General features: G+C 43.5%; 1 protein-coding gene across 1 annotated transcript in view; it reads right to left on the bottom strand.

The window, feature by feature from the left end:
* The window catches only part of LZTR1 (leucine-zipper-like transcription regulator 1), a 34,559-nt gene extending 15,631 nt beyond the window's left edge, over positions 1–18,928 (bottom strand). The window contains exons 1-7 of the mRNA XM_014946352.1: positions 18,877–18,928; positions 18,117–18,196; positions 17,636–17,744; positions 15,966–16,049; positions 14,409–14,466; positions 13,675–13,814; positions 12,533–12,734 (exon numbers count right to left, since the gene is read on the bottom strand). Of these exons, the coding sequence (XP_014801838.1) occupies positions 12,533–12,734; positions 13,675–13,814; positions 14,409–14,466; positions 15,966–16,049; positions 17,636–17,744; positions 18,117–18,196; positions 18,877–18,926 (723 nt within the window). The 5' untranslated portion in view covers positions 18,927–18,928. The remainder of the gene's footprint in view (positions 1–12,532; positions 12,735–13,674; positions 13,815–14,408; positions 14,467–15,965; positions 16,050–17,635; positions 17,745–18,116; positions 18,197–18,876) is intronic.
* Between the last annotated feature and the right edge of the window lie 83 nt (positions 18,929–19,011).

Here is a 19,011-nt window from a genome sequence, read left to right as displayed (position 1 = left end):
ACGCCGGGTTCTGCACCGAACCCAGAGTTGGAGACTCTACAGTCAATTCTCCGTTCTCCATCACACCAGGACCACGGGAAATAAAGCCACCCCACACCGCACGAAGCCCCCCCCTATTTACAGGACCGAGGGAGTGCACTGTTCTGCACAGCACACAGTTCGCCTTGGAATTGCAAAATTGGATGATTTTTGAAGCGGAAAGGAGTCAAAGCTGCCGCGACCCTCCTGCACGGGACAGACTACATCATTTTTACCCATTTCTTCCAAGGTTACACAAAAGGTATCTGATCAAATTAGCACATCTCGCTGAGATATCTCACGTAAAGTCTTCAAGTGGTGACAGTAACTTCATTTTTTCCTAGTTTGATCAGGCTTGTTTTGTCTTCCAGGCAGCAAATCTCATTAAATCTTTGCCTATGAAATAAAAAGCCCTCTGGTATAAGAAATCTTCTCTTCTCGTACATATTTATAGACACAACTCAAGTAAACTCAGGCACGAAACAACATTATGTTTATCTGGGAGAGACATAATTTCCAGGAAACCATGCTGACTGGCATTTTTCATTACCACCGAATTATCCCTTTTACCACAGCATCACACAACGGTCACATTCAGCTTGTTACTCCCCAGACTTTCCCTGACTTTTTCTTTTCTTCAAACTACAGCTTTGAAGGATACAATCCCCCCCGCAGTAACTAGGACTTGTTGGGGTTTATTTCCCCCAGATGTACAAACCACAGATTTGGTCACCTTAAAACGCACGTTTGCCTGTGCCAGTTCAACAGCCATCTTCATTCTTCTGGAAAAACAACACATCTTCTGTCTTCAGCATAATTACAGAGACTTTATCAAAGAAACTTTAAAGTTTGTGCTAATAAATACTGTGATGGGAAGATTATGAAATAATATTGATGTCCTAGTACACTCCTGCTGGGTCCCTGTTCGATACCTCTCCAAAAGAGGATGAGATTACTGTCAAATATAATTTATTTTATATGGCCTCTATTCATTTTTAGTAGTAATATCATTAATTAAGATGTACTGACTGAAAAAATCAAAGATATTACGGTAGATAAAAGTACACCAGTGACTTTTATCCACTGGACCTCCAGCCTCATCGCAAAATATGAAGTTTGCTCGTCAAGACCTATTTCCACACAATTAGATGGGCTGAAATTAGCTGTATTATGAAATCATTCTTACAACTAGCTCTTCAACCAAAAACTGAAAAAAAAAGAACCATTCTGTCAGGTATCAAATGCAGACCATCTACTTTATACTTATTTGGGTAATTTTCCCTATTTTCCCTGCCTTTTTTTAAAAATACATAATATTTTAGCTTTGCTTTTAATTTAAATAATTCTCAATATTCTCTAGTAGTTGCTTTCATAAAGCAGCCGTTATATTCAACAACCACTTTTTTTTCAATCAAAAAAACTTACAGCATTTTCACAATTGGTGCCAGAAAGGAAACATGAATCATCTGAATATTTAACCAAGTAACACCGTACTGGCTGGTCACATCATATTTAACTCAAACAATCTGTAAGGAACATTATAACAGTGATTTTTAATTTGCAATGCTTGGTACCAGAGTGGTCAAGGAACCAGAGCTTTGTGACTTACTAGTAACTTAAGCAATCAAACCACCCTCATTTTTAAATACATGTAAAGAAATTTAAAATATGAAAGAATAGCCCAGAAAAAGGAAGGCCATACAGAGTTCATCAAAACATTGTGCAGCTGAGGGTTTCAGTGTATTTGTTTTGCTGAATCAGAAGAGCAGAATTCAAGCCAGCACAAGTCCTGACGGGGTGACACCAGCCCTGCCACACGGTGAGACACTGATGCCACCTTCAAGGAGAACAACGCTCTGCCCTCCCAGGACCAAGGCTTTGGCCAGAGGAAATATTTGGCCCAGTGCAAACCAGGGGAGCTGGGTCCTCAAGAAGAAAATATTCAAGGCAAAAAAGTGAATAGAGCTCAGGAGCATAAACAGCTGGAGAGACATAAACAGCTGGAGAGAAACCCTGGGCTCCACGTCCCTCATCTGCCAACACCAGAAGCCAAAACCCTGTCCTATCTTGAATTTTTTTCAGGAGACCTTCCAAGCTGCCAAATCCAGCTGCTGAATACACTCAGCCCAGGTAGAGTTTATAAGGAACAGATAAAAAACAATCCTCCCAGCATGGGATTCTGCAGAGGAAGAGTTCACGAGAGAATTCACAAAAACAGAGACGATGTCCTGCGTGCCAAATTCAGCAGTCCAGCCCTGGAGGGTTGGAGTTACGTGGTCTTATTTAAACACCAGAGAGAACAGCCAATGCTGTTTGACACGCTGGAGGGAAGGGATGCCATCCAGAGGGACCTGAAAAGGCTGGAGATGTGGTCCTGTGCCAACCTCATGAAGTTCAACCAGACCAAGTGCAAGGTCCCACACATGGGTCAGGGGAAACCCCAGAACCAATCCAGGCTGGGCGAAGAATTGCTGGAGAGCAGCCCTGAGGAAAAGGACTTGGGGGTGTTGGAGGATGAGAAGCTCCACACACCCTGGTAACATGCGCTGGCAGCCCAGAAACCCCCCACCCCTGGGCTGCATCCCCAGCCCCGTGGCCAGCAGGGTGAGGGGGGGATTCTGCCCCTCTGCTCCGCTCTGGGGAGACACCCCCCAGTGCTGCCTCCAGCTCTGGGGCCACCACCAGCAGAAGGACATGGAGCTGTTGGAGCGGGGCCAGAGGAGGCCCCGGAGATGCTGGGAGGGCTGGAGCCCCTCTGCTGGGAGGGGGGGCTGAGAGAGTTGGGGGGTTCAGCCTGGAGAAGAGAAGGCTCTGGGAAGACCTTGGGGCCCCTTGCAGTCCCTCAAGGGGCTCCAGGAAAGCTGGGGAGGGACTCTGGATCAGGGAGGGGAGCCCTAGGAGGAGAGGGGCCAGTTTTAAACTGAAAGAGGAGAGATTTAGATGAGATGTGAGGAAGAAATTCTTTCCCGTGAGGGTGGTGAAACCCTGAACCTGAGGTGGAGAAGTGCAGATTTCTGCTTAAGAGCGGCCAAGTAATGAAGATACACTTCCTGCAATGAATCTGTCAGGGATTTTTTTGGACAGTTTTCTTCTGATACCCTCTCGCCCTCTTTTCTCCCAGTGTTTCACCTTGTCAAGTCCCATAGCCCTGCCAGTAGTAAGGCCACTGTCCTTTTACAGTCCCACGAAACTCCATTTAGACTTGGCCACCTCTAAATTGCTAAGAGTCAGCGCTCTCTTCCTGCTGCTCATTGTTTCACTTGAAGCTAAAATCTTCCCAGCTTTACCCATGTCGGTCTCTCCTTGGATCCTTTGCCCATTAGCTCCCAACTGGCTCACTCCCCATCCCAAGGTAAAGCTCCAGGCACTCCTTCATGTGGAGCACGACCCCTTCTCCTCACCTTCCCAGCCCATCTGGTGGCATGAGCTGCCTCACCGTGTCCAACAGGGTCAGAGCCTGTGGCAGCACAACACCTTCTCATTCCTTCTCTCTCCCACCCATGTTGTGTGGAGGCACCTGAGATGGGCAGTTTGCAGAAGGGGAGAGCAAGAGCTTTCCCAATCCTGTTGTGCACCAGACGCTTCCTCCCCGCCTTCACTTCTCTTCCAATGATGGCCACCATTCCCTGCTGTACCTTAGTGTAAATAGTCCAGGTAACAGGTGGAGATCTGCACTCAGGATTATAGTGATAAACAGAGTGATTACACCGCAGAGCCAGGCCTGTGTTAGGTACACTTAACGACAAAGGCACACCAGTATACCTACCAGCAAAGTCCTCCTGGTATAATAACAACTTCACCTAAGACCAACACTGTGCAAACATAACTTGTGTCTCACAGGTGAGATAATCCCTGCAAAACTATACTTTTGATTTGCAATAACTGTAATTCCAGTGAGGGTTTCTGCTGGCACAACTCCAGATGGTCGCGTGTGAGCCCAATGCTAAAACTCACAGACCAAGAGGCACTGCCAGGCTGTTTGTCAGCTCCAGATCCTATACTGATCTCTCAATCAACCTGAGCTCCTTACTTAATTAGCAGTGCCTGACAAAAAGAATTTTGAGTTCAATCCTGACACCTCTGATGATCCAGGCTGGCACTCCTCTCTGAGACACACTGCCCTGCTTCATCTGTTTAAGTGTTTTCTCTATTTAAGGTTAATGAGATTTACAATCTGAGGCTCTTTTCAAGCTGGAACCTTTGCTTTCAAAAGCAGATCTCATCAGTCACCTTCCCTTCCCGTGCACCTCTGCACACACTGACAGTGTGCAGTTCCAGTCACTGTTTCCAAAATTCAAGTATTTCAGAAGTCTTTTTTTTTTTTTTTTTTTTTTTGCATTTCTTATGCTCAAAACTCACTCCAGCACAAATTGAGTTTGTCCTGTGGTGCTCGTCAGGGTTCTGGTTTGACGTACAAAGCTGTGCATTAGTGTTGCTTCCCCCTGTGCTACAGCGCCCGGCAATCCCTGAGCTGGTTGAGATTACATCCCTCAGCATCATCTCTGGGGCTCGTTCCACACACTTTAAAATAAACTAAAAAATAAACTGCCCCCAAGACGAGGGAGCAATGAGGTGGGTTGAGAGCTGGATGTGTGAACTCAGAGGATTATGATTCATGAAGCAGAGTCAAGTTGGAGGCCTGTAACCAGTGGTGTCCCCAGGGGTCAATACTCGGCCCAGTCCTGTTCAACAGTTTCATCAATGACCTGGACGAGGGGACAGAGCGTATCATCAGCGAGGTCACTGATGATACCAAACTGGGAGGGCTGGCTGACACTCCAGACTCATTTTAGAGCGAACTTCAAGACATTCAGTTCGGCAAATGCACAAAGAGGAGATGGCAAATGCTGAAGGGCTTTACTCTGCCTCTCCTCAGAGAGTTATTCCCTTCAGATTATGGCAATGGACTCACCTCCCCAGGCTTATGGCTGGGTCCACTGCACCTCCATCCCGAGAGGGCTGTAGCTTCCTCCTGGAAGCCACTTCCATCACATGAAGTTGGTGACTGGGAATAGTCAGCAAGGATGTACCAAGGGTAAATTTTTCCTGACTCATCTGATCGTCTCCTACAAAATGTTGAATGGCTTCACAGATCAGAGAAGGGCACTGTGTTCTCAGCAAGTCTGTTGTTGATATCAAATTGTCTGGAGCGTTTGAAATGCTGGAGGCTGCTATTCAAAAGGACTTATCTAGGCTGGAAAAATGGGCTTGTGGGCATCTCATGAAGTTCTGCCAAGTTCTGCCCCTGTGACAGGGTAATTCCCTGCAATGATACAGGCTGGGGACCAGCTGTCTAGAAAACAGCTCTGTAGAAAAAAACCCTGGGGAGTCCTTGTGGACAACAAGCTGAAGAGGATTCAGCAGTGTTCTCCTGCAGTAAGGTCAACAGCATCCTCAGCTGTATCAGCAAGTGTGCAGCCAGGAGGCTGAGGGAAGGGATTTTTCCTCCTCTATTCAATATTCGTAAGTATCTGAAGTACTCTGCCCAATTTTGTGCTCCCCAGCAGAAGAGAGGCATTGACCTACCTAAACAAGTCCAGTGGAGGGCCACCAAGATGGTCAGGGGCTGCAGCACATGATGCAGAAGAGAAGAAAAGGCAAAGGAGATACCTTCCTGTCTGCAACTACCTACAGGAGGAGCGCAGAGAAGACAGAGCCACTCTTCTGAGAGGTGCCCGGTGGGAAGACAGCAGGTGACAGACACAAGATAGAGCAGGGGAAATTCTTCCTCAATATGAGAGGAAGATGTGCACAAACACTGACACAGAAGCCAGGAGTGGCTGTTGGATCTCTGTCCTTGGAGATACACAGAAATGGACTGGACAAGGTCCTGAGCAACCTGCCCTAAACCAGACCTCCTCTGAGCACAAGGTTAGACTCAAAACCTCTGGAGGTTCCTTCCAACCTACCTGCTTTTATGATTCTAAGATTTCCTCCTGTTCTTTAACATACTCCAGGTCTGGAAGCCCAGCTTAGCTCTTGTTACAATGGAAATTTATATCTAAGATGGAAATTTAGCCTTTCCTTTTCCCCTCTTATTTTCCTGGTTGTATCATACAAGAAAACAGGGACTTAAAAATCTGTCACCGATACCAGGAAAGGATCTCATCCAAGGCTATTTCCATTCCTCTGCCCAAACCAGGGTCGTTACCGAGAGAGGTTCCTCTAACCTGTTCTTAAAAGTCTTCCAGTGGTAGATTTCTCAAAACCACTCATGAAATCTTCAACACCACACTACTGACAGCAAGTCAAAAATATTTTGTCTGCAATGTAGTTATTGAGATTGTCATACCTTCATTGCCAACATAAATTCATGTATTATAGCTTAACAATGGTGTAAAGCAGAGGATCACCTCAGTAAGTACATAGGAAGCAGTTAATACAGAAAAGGGATCGTCATGGATTGTGGCATAGGAAGTTGAAGACCAGGATGAAGAAACCTACAACACAGGAGTCACTAGACAGAAGAGCAAAGTCATAAACAACAAAAGTTTGTTGTGATATCAGCTTTTCTAGAAATTTTGCAGTTCTGGTTATGGTAAGTAATAAGGGATGGGACAGTGGGCATTTGATAATCCTCTCTGCACTGAACATGAGATTTCTCCATTTCACATTCACTGGAGAACACAGCCTGTAAAGAGGGAGCTTAGTTCTTCAACAATGACATTCAGACATGTGCCATTCCCACTGCAAAGGTCAGAATACGAGACAATCTTTAACTTATTTACAGCTGTAATAGTAAACTCTCCTTTAAAATAATTTTAATATATCACTTGCAAATTTAAAAAGCAGTATTAATGTATAATTCGTCAGAGAGGATGAGGCATAATTTAAAGAGCAAGTATTGCCAAACCCAGCAAACGTGTCCCAAAAGATCACATACTGAAATCTAACAACAGATGACAAAAATCAAGTGACCAACCATTTGCTTCAAAGGAAGCACCGTGGTGTGTATTCGGAAACCCAATTACCATAATAGCATTTTTGGGATCTTAATCTGACTTCCTACATAAAGCAACCTACGAGACCTCCTTGAAGCAGTACTGAAATGGAGCCTTTCTTTTAGGAAAACTTTATTTTTAGAGAACACCAAGCCCTGGTTTAGAAGTAGTGAATAATCTACCAAAAAGCTCTGATAAAATGTTTGAATTAGCTGTTACCCTCATTCTTTATAATTTGTAAACTTTTATTTCCTTTCATTTCTAGTCTGAATATTTCTCGTTTCAACTTTAAGCCACTGGATCTTGCATTTTACCAAGAGATTAAAAAGCTTCTCTTCCCAGGTGGGCCAGGGAAGAATTAATTTTCTATATCTTCCCTAAAAAAGACAACACTTCACAGCTGGTAACTGTGTTTCCCAATCTCTAATTATTTTCACATTTCTTCTCAACAACCTCCTTGATTTGTGAGCACAAGATGGTGAGATACTACACTGGAAGATCTCTCTAATGAACAGGGAGGTAATGTATTGACATTACTAAATGATACTACCCCATGTCAGCTTCTGGAGCCAAGAACATCAGCAGCATTTTCAGCCATTCTGCACGCAGGGACTGTCTCAGCTACCCACCACGACCTACGTTTGTTTCCAGGGACACTGTAAGGGAAACCATTCAGCACAGATCACACACCCTGCTCTGCACGTGCTGCTTCAGTGCATACTGAGACACATACTGTTTGTGCCTGCCTTAAGGAGAAACCCAAATCACTGAGTGAACTGCTATTTTAATCGTTAATTGGCAAAACTCGGGACAATTAGTAAATATCAGGGAAAAGCTGTGGTTTTCTGTTTTCTTTCAAGGTCATTGACAAAAGTTTATAGCAATGCAACAACAGGAACCAGTCCCTAAAGGACCTAAGCAGAGTAACTTCTCCTCATTCAAAACCGTGTTTCCTATCTTTCAGTTATCCAACTTTACACCCATTTAATATGAGTCATGTTAACGCTGTATTGTTCTAATTTCTTACCAGTAAGTGAGCTACAGAAATATGTTCCTTCTGCCTATCACCCCCGTACACCTGCATTCTGATTTCTCTGGGAGAACTCTGTAGAAGCGTGTAATAATCATCCCTCAGAAAGGATTATGAATGTAGATCTGGCAAAGAGAAATTGAGCTGTGCAACAATCTTAACTACGGTTCCTCTGATAACCCTGCTTTTATAAATAGTAACATTTTCAAGATGTCTCCAGCTTACTGAGCACATTTTTTTGAAAAGGTCACTGGTGTGAAGATCCTTATTTTTTTTAAAACGTTTTCTAAAAAGTATGCAAGTCTGAACACTACATATGATTTATAAACATAAAAAGTATCAGTCTTCTCTTTGGACTGTGAAATGCTAAATTTTATCTCTGCAAGCAGAACACGATGCCCTGACAACTACACTCACCACATCTGAAGGCAGATCTTGTCAGGGGCCTCTTTGCAGGAATTCAGGGGTTTGTTCACATAATAACATGTTTTGCCTGAAGATACCTCAAGGAGTGTAACCGATCTCTGCACAGGGAGAGCGTGACAGACTCACCCACAGCAGGATGAGTAAGTCCTTTTAATCCTTCTTAGCTGCCCACAAACCACGTCATCTGAAGAAATCCAGACCTGTGCCTCTGAGAAAGCCAAAGAAGGTTACCAACACATTAACCTCTCTTTTTGCTTATTAAAAGAAAAATCAAGAGCTTTGAAAATCAGAAATTTTTATTGCTCTTGACTTTAAAAGGCCTAATTGTGAGACTAGACTGTTTCACAAGCCAAGTTTTAGAAATTTCTCTTATAACTTCAGGAGAGACAGATCGCTTGCTAGTGGGTGCAGTCACTGGGGATGGTGGTAGCTCACCTGGTGACAGGGGGGCCACCCACAGGCAGTTTAACTGTCCCACGCACCGACCCCCTTCGAGCCCTGCCAGGAAGAAGTTTCTTCATCATCCTCCTCCTGTGACACCTCGTCTGCCTGTTTCCAAACATCACTTTTGATTCTGTGGGACTGTGCCCACAAATGGATGCATGTCCCTCCCAGACCTTGGGCTCCTCTGCTGTTCCCTGCTGCAGCACAGACCGTGACTGCCGGGCACACACGTCCGTCTGTCTGTCCATCTGTCTGCTGGGAAGCAACTGTGCAAGATGGGGCATCTTCCCTTTTACTGTCTGCTGACTTTTTATGCTGTTCCAACCTTCTTCAGAAAGCCAAGGGTATTTTGAGTTCAACAAGAAAACTTGAGGACAATAAAGAAACAGGAAAATATATTTAAATTATACTTAAATCCTCTGATAGCACTGTATAAAGGAAACCCAGCACCTCAGGAGGCTTTGGCAGTGTGCAGGCAGGGACTCAGATGTGATATTCCTCCAGCTGCTTCAGAAAAGCAGAACCCCCAGCCGTGAGGATCATCTAACACGAAGGATGGAGAATAGCTCTGTGTGCTCTATAAAATATGTATGTACATATATTATAGCATCAAGACGAAGGTACAAGGAGCTATGGATTGCAATTGTGCAGTTCAGAAAGCATGTCTTTATATTCATTTTGGAGACATCCTAAAAGCATAAAACGGGAGTTCCTGGTTTATTTGCGAAGTCCCAACCTGTTATACTTCAGTTTCCCCTCCTCTACTCATTAAGCCATTTTCCCACCCTCCACACCACAGCAAGGCACTGCCAACAATTCCAAGAGACCTGGGCAGAGACCTACAACAGGCCCATTGCCAGAAACCTTTCCAGGTTTTGTTCTACCTCCTTACTCAAAATGCAGAAGCAGCAAGATTGTCTCACTGCACTGGCAGCGCCTGAGACTCGATTGCTGCTGTGCTCAAGAACTGCTTCTACCACCCTCCTGGGAGTCCCCCTGCACCACTGCTACTGAGGCTCACACTGTGTCACCTTCTCCGGGTAAAAACCTCAAGATTCTTCAGTCTCATGTGACTTGTCACCTTCCATGTCACCCATAACAGGGGCTACTTGCCCACCCGACAGCCTATTTCTACTACTGGCATATGGAGGTTTGACAAGTCCATATCACTACCTGGATCACTCCCAAAAGTTTCTCAGGGCTGGCTTAGTCTTCATTCAGAGAACGAGAAAGCCTGGAATGGCAGCAGTCACTCTCCTTCAGCATAAGAAATCTCTTTTGCAAAGCACTGTAAAAATCACTACTGAACTAATAGCTAAATCAGCACCAAGCCTTATTTTGGACTCTGGAGGCTTTACCCACTCAATCCTAAATGTCCAAAAGAAGAAAGAGTTAGGGGGATTTGTCACATGATGATAAGTATGAAAGTTAACCCAGCTATAGTGCTGTTAAGCAAAGTTGTAATGTAGCATTTATAAGATCATATAATGTAATACAGAAAAATACAAGAAGAACATACGCTATAGAATCCATCCACTAGAAAAAGATAAAAAAACCCAAGTCTATCAAAAGCCAAGACAGATTATTCTGGTGCATTGTAACAGAGGTCACCATCACTTCACACACAAGTAGAATCCTTCAAGTGCTGAGACAGCATTGCACTCATCATCTTCTATTTTGTTTCATCTTAATGTGAATAATTTTGTTCACAGAAATGGATAAGAAAGGAAGCCTCAAGTTCAAAGTGTCTGGGACCAGTATGGTATTAGAGATTCAGTGCCACCATTAAAAGTCTTTGCCAAAAGCTCATAGGAACTTGAGGGAAACAACTCTGAGAAATGATCTAGTTATCACTCCAGAACACACTAAACCATTTAAAACTTACTTAAAACACCAAAACTCACTTAGACCTTGGAGTCAATCAGTCTTTTAAGACAATTTACTATCACGTGTTTCAACAGCACTTCAATCTCTCTTCCCACTTCTATGAAACCAGTCTCTGGATGCCATAACTGAAACTTCAAAATACAACACACGCCTCTGACAGAGCCGTCTGCCTGGGCTCACAGGCAGCCCACGGAAAGGGCTCTGAAACACAAAATGAAATTTAGCAGGGATGAGGCAGGCAATAACGCTGTTTTACAACACTGTCAGGAGCAGTTTTCTTCTCGAAAGCCATCAGCGATCGCAGCACAGAGAACCAGTGGCTGATGCAGCCTTAGATGTCAAATGATCCTGCTGGTGGAACAGAACGGGATCTGCACTCCTGAAGGCAACTGGCTCTTTTAAAAGTTGGAGATCCAGTTTTAATAATTTTATGTGAAAATAAATCAGCTTTGTAAAGCATGAAGTAGACTACCATGAAATATTCTGGTCAAATAATTCTTCAAAATGAGGCCCACATGCATTGTCAATGGAAGAGCCGGGTGTAAATGGTATTTTCCTATTCATCAAAAGCTGAGTTATACGCAAACAAACTAAACCACAGCACAACAGCCAAGATGTGAGCACCTCTGTCACACCAGTTCAGGCAAAATTCATAAAACTCCATTGGATCCTAATTCATCTAGTATTCCATCTCTTTAAGGTATAACTTTCATCTCTGCAACACTCTGTACAGCACACAAACATCAAATATTTTTTTCCCACAGATCAGCTAACACACTGCAAACCCACTATTAAATCAGCTGAAGCATTTTAATATGGCTTAAGCTAAAATCTATTAAAATTAACAAATGCAGTCAATGTAACTATTCTAAACCCAGGAAAGACACATATTAGCACAGGCTTCAAGAAACCTACTTTTTTGTGCATTCTGGGAGTGAGAGGATCAGAGACCACTGAAACCACATCTACTGAAATGTGAAAAGTGTACTGAAACCACGCCAACCCCCAGCACCTTGCCTCGAAATTCCAGGGTATCCCTGAGATAGTAATATGAGTGAGCTATGAAAAAAATTTGACATTGTATCACACAATCACTGCATTGTAACGAGTAGCCCAAAAGAAACACATTAACATGTTCGTAATTTCTTTTTTTTTTTTTTAATGTTTTCTTATTTGGGGTGTTTAATTGACCCTTGGTGCTCCACTGCCTTTTTATGTGGAGTAAAGAACCTACATTTTTAAATTTACACATCTAACGCAACTATGTTCAAAAAAGCCATTTCTTAGCCTCCCTATGAACTCTATCATTATTCTACAGTAGCAAACTCTTTACACTTGACCTAAAAAAGGGAAAAGCTATACTGTATAATTACAGAATTTATACGATTTTATGCACACAGGCATTATTTCAGTGAAACAATCAAAACCTTGTCTGGTTTTGAATTCTGCTTCAACACATCACACAGCCAACCACACAACCCTGCTCCACACAGTGACCTCATTCCTAAGCTTTGTCAAGTAATGATTGACTCATAGCCTGAATTACAAGCTTTTTATGGTATTTCTTCAAATGATACTAAGCAAAGTTTTAAATGTGTCAACATTGACTAATTTTTAAAAACTGTTGCCCACAATATTTCAGGTGCTGAACCATTGGTGGGAAGGAGCTATTACTATTTAACTGAAAGTCAATGTCTTTGTCAAAAACATGTCCATAGCCTGACAGCAAAAATGGGTCAAAAAAAGGCAGAACATAAAAGGAAAAACCAAGGGCTGACGGTTTTACCTCACTGTCTGGGCTGGGCTGGATAACTTCCCAGGTCTGGGAGTCCACGTCGTAGCAGTGGAGCTCGTTGGGCAGCGTGTTATCGGCAGCACCGCCGAACACGTAGAGGTGCCGGTCGAACGCAACCATCGTGTGGCCGTATCTTCGCTGGGGAGGAGGAGGGGAGCCTCGGAGCAAGTGCTCGGTAGGAATTCGTGTCCAACTGAGACATTAAACACGAAACAGTACATTTTTTTTTACAATTCTTTTCTGCAAAGTAAGTTGTCTAACTTTCAGACTGTAAGAATAAAGAAGAGGTGCTCTAGTACAGTATTTATGGAACCTGCATGAGAACAGACAATGACTAATCCTGCAGATTTCTCAGCGCCGTGTTGATAAACTTCTAACAGAAGGCACCATAAAGGCAACGTGGTTCCACAGCCCAGATGTATTTACACAAACTCCAGCAGCTCAAAGACCACAACTGGGGAAGGAATCGGTGAGCTACTATCACACATTTTAACAGATAACCTTTCTAAGTAAAGGGCACCACTGACACCACGCCCCATTTTGGTAAGGGATGGCTTATTCACTACAATATCATGTTTTCAGCCAAGGGCTGGAAGCTGTTAGCTGTTGTTTCAGTTGTGGTTCCACTTCACCCAGTAACCAGACAGACCAGTGTGTCTGTATTCCCACTTTCTGGCATTTTTCCTCCATCAGAGGGGTGACATTTTCACAGCAATGGTCGACACCCTGAGCATGTCACACCAAATATCTCAACCCAAATGCTCAAGATTTTAAAAGATACTAACTATGCATTTTACATTTCCCAGTGATTTCACTATGAGCTGGTATTTCACAGGACCTCTGTCCGGTTTTAATCAGGTATTCATATAACTTTTGGCATCCCATTCTGAATACACTTAGATTCATACTTACTGGTTAAAGTGAATCCACTAAACTTTCTGTTCATCTGCTGAAAAAAACCTCGCTGATGGACACAACAAATGACAATGTCTCATTAAAACATGCCACATTTTATCTTATCTACCCGCCATGAGATGCAGCGTTCTTCCTCAATACCCTTAAGTATGTGCATTTCTCAACTCAAGTAGTCAAGGATTATGCGGATTTTGTGCGACTTAACTGTCTACACTTACATCTTTTCCTTGAATTCAAACTGAAAGAGATTATTGGTAATCTTTGCTCCACTCTGGCCAGAGAAAACAAACATCTTGTCTTTGCAAACAGCCACGGGAAAATTACAGCATGAAGGAGGAATTTCACCACTTTGTTCAATCTGGAAGATAATGAAGTTCAAAATTAAAAATGTAGTATTGTAGTGCACAACTCTGCATGCTAAGTGTGCTGCAGTGCATCGGCAGACGGACGGACAGACAGACCCTTGGGGGCAGACAGCCAAGTCCCTGTAAATCTGGCTACAGGTAATCAACTAATGCTGTGCTTACATGTCTGCACAGACGTGTAAACACCGATTTTACCACAGATAAAAAGGATGGGAGGCCACATTTCTAAAGCCCCCAACAGAAAGCCCCCCCAAGGATGAGGACTCTGATCCTGACAAGCAGCCAAGCTCCCAGCCCCTGGCAGTGGTTACAGGGGGAAATGGCACCACGTTTTATAGGGGGCACAGCCAAGCCACCACAGATAGCTGAGGTCCTGCTCATAGATTCACAAGCAAAAATTACACTTTCATACACGCTTGGTTTTCTAAATACATAAACAAAACCAAATTTCAACTGTCTCTTTTCAGCTGTGTGACAAATACGTTCTGAAGAGAGAGCAGTGCAGTCCAGCACAGGAAATTTTAAATAACTGTGTATGAACACCAAATAGAAAATTTTATGTGTTAGTTCCAATTAAAGCTTCTCACCTCTTCCCAGCATGTTAGCTCTCTGTCTTGCAGGCCAATTGTCCACATATCATTTAACCTAGGTTATAACACAAAAAATGCTTGATTTGAAACAGTTTGGTTTTAGAAATTTTTAGCTCATGGAGCTGAAAGGACAGAGATCCTATTTTATCAGCATTCCTCCTCCTGCACAGAAAGAATCTCCTACTTTCATCAACAGAAAAAACTATTACTTTCATCCTTTACCTAAATTTTATACCACCACCTAAGCTTGTTTTTGCATGTTTCTGGTTACAAGCGTACTACAGTTAACAGTTTCACACAGCAACTCTGCCTGGAGCTTAAGGATTTGAGCTATTTAATCTTCAGGATTTTTACAGAAATACCCCTTATTACCCTGCCTTTTTCTACCCATCCCTGCCAACCCCTGAGATTGACCATGGCAATTATTTCTGTGGCTGAGTCCTACCTCAAGCCCCGCACGGAGGATGAAGCAGGTAACCCGACACATCACTACAGCCTATCTATCTGACTGTGCTTTTCCCAGCACAAGTTACTCACAGACAACTACAGATGCTTCCTTTGTTCAAATCTGCCTGGAGGCTCATGTTCCACAAAATGACATTTCTTAACAAGATTAGACATATTTAACATAAATTAGACAGCTCCTCTCGCCCAATCCCTCCTTCCAGCTACTCAAGGTCCCTGGGGAACTCCCTAAACTGGAACTGAGTAATTCCACAGAGTCATGCAGCTTTCTCCAATTCCTCCTCCAGAAATAAAGAAAAGATTCCATCTGTTTTTCCAATTGGCAGTTGTTCTCCTGCAGACTTCGAGGAGCCCATAACTGTTCTGCAGATTCTCCTCAGAAGAAGAGGCAGCCGAGAACGCTGAGGCAGCTCTCCTAGTTTGTGACAATCTCTATGTGCTCTCACGATGGGCATCAACATAAAACACTTCTCAAGTTCCTCAAGACAGAGAGAAGTTACGCTTTCAGAATTCATTCTTCCCTGACAGAGCAACAGCAAACATGAAGAGCTCCCACCTGGGGCAAGGTACCCGATTCTCCCTTACCTTCTCAGTACCACTCATTTCCAGTCCCTTCCCATCCTAAATCTCACCTCCCTCCAATCTAAATAGTCTTGGCATTTCAGTGCAATATGCCACCAAGAGTACCACGTATTTTTGGAGAAAAAGCCGACATGTTGCTCTTAGCTCTGGCACAGGACTTCAGAGAAAACCCACGCTTTGTTCTGTAAGTCTTCAGCAACATCAGAAGGCCTGTGGCAGGGATCTTTTAAGACTGCTCATTTGCCAAAGATCATTTAGCATCTTTACAACCAAGAAGAGTATCAAATTATATATCCATTGCAATTCTAAGTCACCAGATTTTTAAGTTTTAAACACCTACTTATTTGAATATGAACTGGTGAACTGCGAAAATGTAACGCTCAGCAACAGGCTGGGTTTTGCAAAGCTCCATGATGTTTAAATCACTTGGTATATGACAATGAAAAGGTGAAAAGTGACGGACCAAGCTCTTACAAAAGCAGCCAAGGAGAGTGACCCCACACGTACCTTGCATTGCCATCATATCCTGCAAAGATCCACAGCTTATCACTGTACACTGTGGCACCGTGAGCTGACCTCGCAACTGGCAACCTACAATTGAGAAAATTAAGACAAAAAATTCCAAGATCACCTGCAGAGATGCTGTGAGAAGGATCTTCATGACAGCCAAAACGCACACGTAAGAAGAATAAAGTCCCCTGAACAAAATGGCTTCAAGCCAAGAAATTGCTTCTGTCATACATCCCCAAACCACAACATAAGCCTCTGAAGGGTACATTTTTCAACTTTACACTCTGCTTCCTTCATTAGAGAAAAACTCATGTACAAAGAAAAAGAAAGAAAAAACCCCAATGAATTCCTTGACAGGCCTCAAATACTGTGAAGTATTTTACAGAAAGTAGTTAACTAGTGGGACAATTAGCAGCACTATCATTATGACAAAGCTGCAATCCACTTGTGCTATAAAAATCCCACGCGTGTTTTCAGCACTAAGTAGGTGGAACACATCAATGAAGCCCGAGACAGAGCTCCCAATGCTTATTTGGGATTGTTTAACAGGGTGTTCCTGACATACAGTGCCCAAAGTAAGAGATCAATCCTACAGTTTCTCCTCCCTTTGTTGCTTTTACTAAATCAGCCAAGAAGTGTTGAACAGAAGTGTGATGCCCTAAGTCCAGCAGATGTAGTGTTAGCTTGTTTGAGGGTGTTTGTGCAGTCTGCACACTTGTAACTGTGGGGAAAGACAAGGACATTTGAGTTTGTAAAATATGAATAAGAATTACTCTCTGAAGAGAGAATTCTCTCTCTCAGAAAGAGAAATTACTAACGTGATCTTGTTCTAAAACGTAACTTACGCTCATCAGAGGTGAGCAACAGTAACTCAAGAGGGGAACGGGTATTTCTCATCCCTTCCAACAAATCACAACAATAAATGTTCCCTTCCCTCTCCCCACTAAAATCAGCATTTTAGAAACTTGAAATACATAATTAACTGCAGGTTAAGACTTAGGATGTCCCATATGTAGGTGTGGTAAACATTATGTAGTTGGGTCATGGATAACATCCTGAAAAGAGCACAAAGTCAACTTTAAGAAGTAACGTATCACTGCTTTGGATTTTGCCTTGGAAAGCTGAATCTCAGGAACCTGTGTTAAACAGATCCAAACATGTATCATCAACCTATTCATCGGCTTCTGAATTGATTTGTGTGAGCACACATCACTTTAAGGCACTTCAAACAAGTGCGTGCATTCCACAGCACAACTTTATTCAGAAAAGTATGTGTAGATTTAACTACAAATAAACTTTAAATCAGCTTCTGATAAAACTAAAGTGAAACTATGAGGAATCAACAAATTTCATGCAATCCTTGAAAAAGATTCAATTCAAAAGAAAAAAATTCCTTTGCTCCAACCCCTTCTGTCACAGAAATGAAACGTGAAGAATGGATTTTGGTCAGATTTCCAATACAGAACATTCAGGAAGGGAGGCCCTGCAAAAACCTCCCTCAGAACAAAAGATAGTTTTCAGAAAACTTTAAGCAAGGATATATAGCAGAAATTGGCATGCAGCCTTAATATTAGTGTTGTAACCAATTCTAACTGTGCCATTTCAAATGTCTCCTGAGTTACACTCAAGTCCAGTTGAAGAGCTGGATAACGATGCCAGGTCCTTACCTTCCTTCAGTCTTCCACTCTGTCCACTGTCCAGTTGCAAACTTATATTCAAAGAGATCATTTTTATTCTTCAGGTTGGAATTGGAATAAATGTCTCCAGTATAGCCACCTGGGCAACAACAACTCCATTAGACTCAAATAGGATAGAGCATACCCACTGCTAGTCATTATATTAGAAGAAAACTTAAGTTTAGATCAAACAAAGAGAAGGTATTTGGCTAATGGACTACTACGGGTGGGAGACTTCTGCACTCCTAGCCCTAAAGAAACACTATGGTAATGAGTTTCAAGTCTTTTTAGACAAAACAGCAAAAGCATTTCCAAGCTAAAGTTGAAATCACAGTCAGCCATGAAAAATACCGGATTTGCTACTGAATTACATCTTTTGACACTTCCTAAAAATACCTCATTCTTTTTTCAAAACAATACCAGCACATTTAACATTCCAAGCATGCCCAACTGTAATCTGCCTCTGTCTTACCAAACACAAACATGCTGCTCCCATAGACCACAGCTGAGTGGTGATACCGCGGTGCTGGCGGGGTCCCCGTGGTAAAAGCCCTGCACAACATTTAGAACAGCAGCAATCAAACACCCTTGTCACACTTCAGGCACTCGAAGCCATTGTGCAGACTCAAAAAAGAAACAATTGCTATAAGTTACTCTACTGTTCCCGAGTGTCTTCACTAGTTTTGGTTTCTTAATCACACCATCTAATATTTTATGACAGATTTTGCGCTATAAGCATATACAGTTCCAAACACGATGCTGCTGAAATCTGTTTGGCAGAGATAGCAAGCAAGGCACGGGTAAGACAACACAGACTGCACAGTCCAGAGCAAAGGAGCAAAGCAAAGACATCTGTGAGCCTGCCCTTGGCACCTTTCCTGCCCTGAGGGGCTGCAGCAGCCCGGTCCCTCTGCCCCGCATCCTTTCAGCACCCTCACAGCGTGCGCAAACAGTGACAACCCACAGTTCTGTGTCCATTGCTGGGCTGCCCAGTGTCCCCTGGCTGGCAGGAGCTGTGTGGGGACACTCGACAGCCTCCCCAACAGCTCAGCCACCCAGCAGGCCTGCAGAGATCAGCCAGGACAGCAGCTGGATGCGGGGGGCGATGCTTCTCCCTGGTAGAGCCCCCATCTTTTACACCTGGGACTGAGGTGCTGAGGAAAGATGAGGCACCTCCCAGCCCTGTAGGCAGAGATGGTGCGAGCCAGGAGAGCAGCGCGCAGCCAACCTACCTGCACCACGAGCAGTCCTTCACATCGAAGCGCAGCAGGTCGTTCAGCATCGTCTTCCTGCGGGGAGTGACGGGAGAAGCAGCTGAGCTGGGCCATGGCACCAGCAAAAGGCAGCCCCACTCCCCCCAGCCCCAA

Source organism: Calidris pugnax, unplaced genomic scaffold, assembly GCF_001431845.1.
Source record: "Calidris pugnax isolate Ruff unplaced genomic scaffold, ASM143184v1 scaffold116, whole genome shotgun sequence".
NCBI classification, from domain to species: domain Eukaryota; kingdom Metazoa; phylum Chordata; class Aves; order Charadriiformes; family Scolopacidae; genus Calidris; species Calidris pugnax.
Note: the sequence above shows the minus strand (reverse complement) of the source record. Positions and strands in the feature narration are given on the sequence as shown.